The 6005-nt window shown below is 53.8% G+C and overlaps 1 protein-coding gene across 1 annotated transcript in view; it reads left to right on the top strand.

The window, feature by feature from the left end:
* The first annotated feature begins 2369 nt into the window (after window positions 1-2369).
* Window positions 2370-6005, top strand: part of ADAMTS5 (ADAM metallopeptidase with thrombospondin type 1 motif 5) — a 45541-nt gene continuing 41905 nt past the window's right edge. Inside the window, exon 1 of the mRNA XM_048947079.1 lies at window positions 2370-4499. Within this exon, the coding sequence (XP_048803036.1) occupies window positions 3549-4499 (951 nt within the window). The 5' untranslated portion in view covers window positions 2370-3548. The remainder of the gene's footprint in view (window positions 4500-6005) is intronic.

Raw genomic sequence — 6005 nt, 5'->3', positions numbered from 1 at the left:
AATTTAGAACATACTTGGTGGATTTCTTGGGTTTGATTCAATCTTCCTACAATTTGATAGAAAAAAAATGAGTATGTCCCATAGCAATTCATCTCACTGTGCAATTAGATAGAAACATCAGGCATTCCTAACACTCAAACAACAAATCCTGAAGAGAAATTAATTCTCCAGGAGTAAGAATTAAGCTTAATTAAGAGTTAAGACTCATGGACAAAACCAAGGGCTGAAGTACAGCCTTAATGTAAGCAGCTTGCAGCTCCGGAGACTCAAAGGGACTGCATCTTTTTACATCAGGATTGAATTTGGTCCAAAGTGCACAAAACTCGTGTTGTGTCTTAAAGATAATTGAGGATTTGTGGCTCTCTATCTCTCAGTTGGGAAAGGTCAGATTTCTGATTTCCAGGTCGGAACTGTTTGACAAGGATTTAGTGCCATCCACAACTCGGGACATGCTAACAGGCTTTCTTGTTTAAAGGGAATGCTGTAACTGTAAAAAGGGTCTAAAAGGGCAAACTTGGGAGGAAAAAGAAGACAACTTGTTTAAGTGATTTATCCTTCAAGATTCTCGAGCTAGAAGAGGTTTCCTCTTGTTAGACGAGGCATGATTGACCTAACTTTCCACTCTTGCACTAATGAGTTACTACAGTTTTGAAATCTATACAGGAAAGACTTCAAAATCCACAGGGTAATCTGAACAGGTTAATTTGCATCTTCTTGGAAAGCCTACATCCTTGCCTAGTGAAACACAGCATTGCAGACGTTTAGCCAGCTTTTTTGTCTCATTTGGGAAATCAAGGACAAGACAACAGGCAAGCACTGAGGTGCACCACTCAATTACCACTGACCATTCTAAGCATTTCTCTTTTTCCTAGGCTATCTAGCTGGACATTTGGAATTACGCTGTAGCAGAGGAGAACATTACACCAGCCTCTTGTGTGCTATATGCCTATTCATGGACAAACTAACGCTTTTTTAATGAGAGTTTCTGATGTTGCTATCCAAACTACATTCCTTCTCCTAGATCTCATCCTTAGCACAACTCCCAAAGGCATTTGGGAGTTTGGATGCAGACATATATGTGAATCCAGGGCTTGATCAGGTCTCATTGAAGTCAATAAAAATATTGTTGTTGCTGAAGAGATATCCATGAGGCTCGAAGGAAAAGTAAAAGCCATCCAAGAAAGAGCAAGAGATGAATTACAGGTTCTTCTTTTCATCAAAACATGCCTTACACTTCTCTCTTCCCCTTTTAAAAAAATAAAATCAACTGTTTTAACTTCATAGCCACTTTAAAATAACTGAGAAAATATTTAAATTTGAAAAAATGTTGAAGAGTTCTGGATTGATGCCCAAAAAACGTCAAGTGACCTCCCAGATATAGGACTGAATTTTGGAATTGGCCAACTCCGGTGAAGAATTTTTGATGACGGCAAACTGCTGAAGTGCAGAAAAACAAGCAAGGGGAATCTGAGCAATGAACTTTTGTTTGCATGTCTCCTTGTTTCCGGAAAAAAAAAAAAAAAAATGGGGAAAAGAAAAAAAAAAAAGAATAAAGAACACCTGCAAACCTTCGGTACGTTAAATATTTCATAAGCATAACCTCAGGGCGATCTAATTACAGATCGGGCATATGTTAATGCGTAATTTACCCGGGAATATTAATTTGCGAAGCGCTCGTGGTGTGAGTTAACCCGTTCTTTACACAAGCGCGTTGGACTCTGAGAGCAGCCTCCAGCGCTCTCCCTCTGAGCTGCTCTTTGCGCAGCTCAGCACCGCTGTCCCACTGCGCGGTGCCGGTGTGCGCATCGCTCGGTGCGTGCCGCGGAGGGCTGCGGTGCTGATAGCGGCTGGGAGGAAGCGGGGAAACCGCATCCCTCCGTGCGTACCGCAGCCAGAGAGCACCTGCTCCGGGCACTCGTCTCCGCGGGACTCAAAGGCACAAGGAAGAGAAAACAGCGGGGATTTCTGTGCTGTCCCCTCTGCCTGCGGGCAGTGTCAGCGTGGAAAGAGCCGATGACAAAGTGCACCCGGACATCTGACCTTTGCGGTGTCCCCGTCGGGTGCGGGGATGGGGAAGGAAGGAGAGGGGACCGAGCGCGTGGGTGCGCGTGTAGGTCAGCGGGTGGTGAGCCTAGCATCTGAAGTCGCTCGTAAGGTCACAGAGAGCGTTAACTCTTCCCCGCCCTCCCTTCTCCTCCTCCTCGGGCGCTCGGGCTAATGGCAGCCCGCCGCAGCGAGATGACAGCTTGCCGACCCTTAATGACAGGCTGGGAGCTGCGGACCGCGGGGACAAAGGGAGGAAGCTCGGTGCCGCCGCCGCTACCCCTGGGCGGGGGCAGAGCCTGCGGGCAGCAAGGGGCAGCAAGGGGCCAGAACTCTCCCGGAGCGCTGCGGGACGCTCCCTCTTTTCCGAGCCCCGCAGCTCCCAGCTCGGGCTGTAGCGGAGGGGGAACTTGGCAGAACGCGAGGTGATCGCTCGCGAAGTATCGCACACCGTGCGGCTCTGCGGCTTTAAGTGATCCAAAGGAAACGCGGCGTTTTTCAGACACAAATATTTTCTGCCGGTCTCTCCCCTCCCCGGCTTCCTCCCTCCTGCCTCCCTCTCCCTCGCTCCCTCTCTCTCCTTTCTCCTCCTCCCGCCCCTCAAGTTTCTCTGTCTGATTAAATGAGAAGGAAGTGTGGGAGTGGTGGTTTTGAAGCTCTCCCTTTAAGAGGCAGCCTGCAGTGACGAATTGTTGAAATTGCCATTGCAGGATGGCATTCCGCTATAAATTCATTGTTCCACCTCCTCTCATCTTCACATTTCTCTCCCTTCTCCTCTTGTTCACATCGGCAGACTGGGGATAACAACAACAACAACAGAAAGGAGAAGGGGAAGAGGGGGCTCGCACCAAAATCCAGGACGTTTTCCGCTTCTTTGGCTTTTTTTTTTTTTTTTTTTTTTTTGCTTTTTTTTTTTTTCTTTCTCTTTTTAACCATCATCACACCGGAGACGATCGAAGCGGTGTTTGGTGCCTGAATTTCTCCTCTCCCCTTCTCCTCCTTCTTCCAAACCGAAGGGGGCAGAGGAAGGAAGGAGCCGCCGGAGCCGGGGAGCGCGGAGCCGCAGCAGAGCTGCCCTCGTCCCGCTGCTGCCGCTGATGGGGATGAGCCGCTGACTCCAGCAGAGAAGTGCAAGAGGAGCGGGAAGCGCTCAAACTTCTCTGCACGCCGGCTCCGAGCCTCTCTCCTCCTTCCCCTCTCTCCCCCCTCCGCCTCCCCAGCAGCGGGGATTTGCGATTTTCGCCTCTCTCTCTCTCCTTCCATGTGCTCCTGACTCTTCCCTGCAGAGAAACACAAAGTTCACACGCGAGCGGCTTTTGTTGACATCCTTCCCTCTCCCGCTCACACTTGACTCGCGCTCAGGAGGCAGAACTTTCTTCTCCTTCGTTTTTCCCCCCCCTCCTTCTCCCCTCTCTCCTTCCCCTCTGCACTCCGCCGCCCGGCTCCTTCCCCTCGCTCCCCGTCCTCCGTGACCATCACCGCCGCTTATCCCTGCTGCCGGGGACATGCTCCCCGCGCCGCTCTCCCTGCTGCTGGCCGCCCTCCTGCCCCTCGCCCCGGCCCATCCGCCGCCACCTGCCGCTGCCGGAGCACCGCCGCCGCCCCTCGGGGCCGCCCCAACGCCGCCGCCGCCCCGGCCCGGCCCTCCCCCGGGGCCGCCCCGCGGGGCCAGCGGCGTCGTTCGGCGCCTCGACCCGACCTACGCGGGGGGCGGCAGGGCGGGCTTCGTGCTCTACGCCGGCGGCCGCCGCTTCCTCCTCGACCTGGAGCGCGACGAGGCGCCGGGGGCGCCGCGGAACGGCGGGCCGTCGCGCTGCTACTACCGTGGCACGGTGGACGGCAGCCCGCGCTCCTTGGCCGTCTTCAACCTCTGCGGCGGCCTCGACGGCTTCTTCGCCGTCGGGCGCGCCCGCTACACCGTGAAGCCGGCACGGCGCGGCGGGGAGGAGGAAGACGAGGAAGAGGAGGGCGGCCAGCGGATCTACGGCGAAGGCCCAGCCCGCGCCCCACACTTCTTCCGCAGGGAGCGCTTCAGCTTCGAGACGCTGCCGGCCCGCCCCAGCTGCGAGACCCGCGGTCCGGCCGGCGCGGCGGCGGCGCCTGAGAGCGAGCGGCGGAGGCGGCGGCGGCGTCGCTCGGTGTCGCGGGCCCGGCAGGTGGAGCTGCTGCTGGTGGCCGATGCGTCCATGGCGCGCAAGTACGGAAAGGGGCTGCAGCACTACCTGCTCACCTTGGCCTCCATCGCCTCGCGGCTCTACGCGCACGCCAGCCTGGAGAACCACGTGCGGCTGGCCGTTGTGAAGGTGGTGGTTCTAGGCGAGAAGGAGAAGGGGCTGGAGGTCAACCGCAACGCCGCCACCACCCTCAAGAACTTCTGCAAGTGGCAGCACCAGCACAACCGCCTCGACGACGATCACGACGAGCACTACGACGCCGCCATCCTCTTCACCCGCGAGGTAAGCATCAACCAGGGCTCGGCATCCCGGGCACGGCACTTCATGGGGCGGTGGCAATGCGGCCGCTGTCCAGCACGCGCTTGGCCTGGTGGCTGCTGCCTGCCCGCATCCTTGTCCCTGTGGTTGGGTAGTGCTGCGGCCCACGGACTAGCACCCAGATGAACAGCTGCTGGGGTGGAAGTGGAGCTGGAAAGCCAACATGTCGTGTATGTGTTGGTGTGTCTCCTCTTCCCTGTGAGGCCATGCATTTCAGCATGGCACTGGGACTGCTGCCAGATCAGAGAGGCAGTGGTTTGCCAGATCTGAAGCTATCTTCCTTGTTCCCCTTGGGAGATGACACTGTGTCCTCTCTCACTGAGCTCGTCACACACAGCCCCTCTCAGGGAGAGATCTGTTCTGCAAGCTGACTGTTCCCCAGCCTATATTAGTCCCCCAGTGAACCTGCTTAGCTGCTAGCAAGCCCATACAGGGCAGCGTAAAAGCACATGAGACTTCCTCACTGAGGGGGTTGACGGGCTATTTCCAGCACAACAGGCCAGCTCTGCTGCTCTGGAAGCTGGCTGCTGCTCTGTGGTTCGAGGGTAGGGCACAAATGGAAACCACAGGCAAACAGAGCTGCAGAAGTGGAGTGAGCTGGGCTGCTGGTGAGGGGATGCAGAATCCTGCCCTGCAGTGAGACATGAGTGTCCCAACCAGCCATGGGTCAGAACCCACCAGCCTGAGCCACACGGAGCTGCACCTCGCTCCCTGCCCACTCACTAATTAATTGCATCGCCAGAGGTCGTTACGGGACATTGCTGTAGTAGACATGTGGTAGAGTTTATGCAATGAAGTTCTTCTGTAAGACTCTGCCCTCAGCGGTCTGGGTTTGGTGTTTTCTTTTTTTAATTTTTTTTCTTCCTCAAGTATGAAAAAAATAACGGCATGACTTTCCGTTGGTTCGAGTACTCCTGCTTTTCTACATCGCCAAAGCCTGCCAAAAAGGATGCTTTGGATGGTTTGTGGAAGGAGTTGCTCCAGAAGGGGAAAAAAAAGTGCCTGGCTTGCTTTTATAGCTGTAAATAGTTGAAACATTAAGTTCTGTGTCGGTCAGGCATCCCTTGTGCAACTGGAGCCTTTTTTTAGCAGTTTAAAACCCATCATTCCAATTTGCAAGCTTTCATTTTTTTATCATTACAATCTGAAAGAAAGCAGGCTACCTAGGGTGGGTCATAGTGTTCTTGCTTTTTGCTATAAACATCCCTTCCAATGGCTTATTGGTTAAGCTTGGGCCAAAATCCATCACTCTTTCACTAGAGGGTGTGTGTCTCTGCCAGAATTCCCATTTATTTCCTTGGGATTTATTGTGGTTCAGAAACTCCTACGGTGGCAGGCTATGAGTCCTAGCTTAATGATTTAACTTCTTTGGATTAAGGTAGGATGTGGCTTTAAAATGCACTTGCTTTACAGATGCTTATCCATGGATTTTTGCATGGCCCTCATGCCAGAACAAGAGTGCTAATCAGT

Source organism: Lagopus muta, chromosome 1 (genome assembly GCF_023343835.1).
Source record: "Lagopus muta isolate bLagMut1 chromosome 1, bLagMut1 primary, whole genome shotgun sequence".
Classification (NCBI taxonomy): Eukaryota; Metazoa; Chordata; class Aves; order Galliformes; family Phasianidae; genus Lagopus; species Lagopus muta.
Note: the sequence above shows the minus strand (reverse complement) of the source record. Positions and strands in the feature narration are given on the sequence as shown.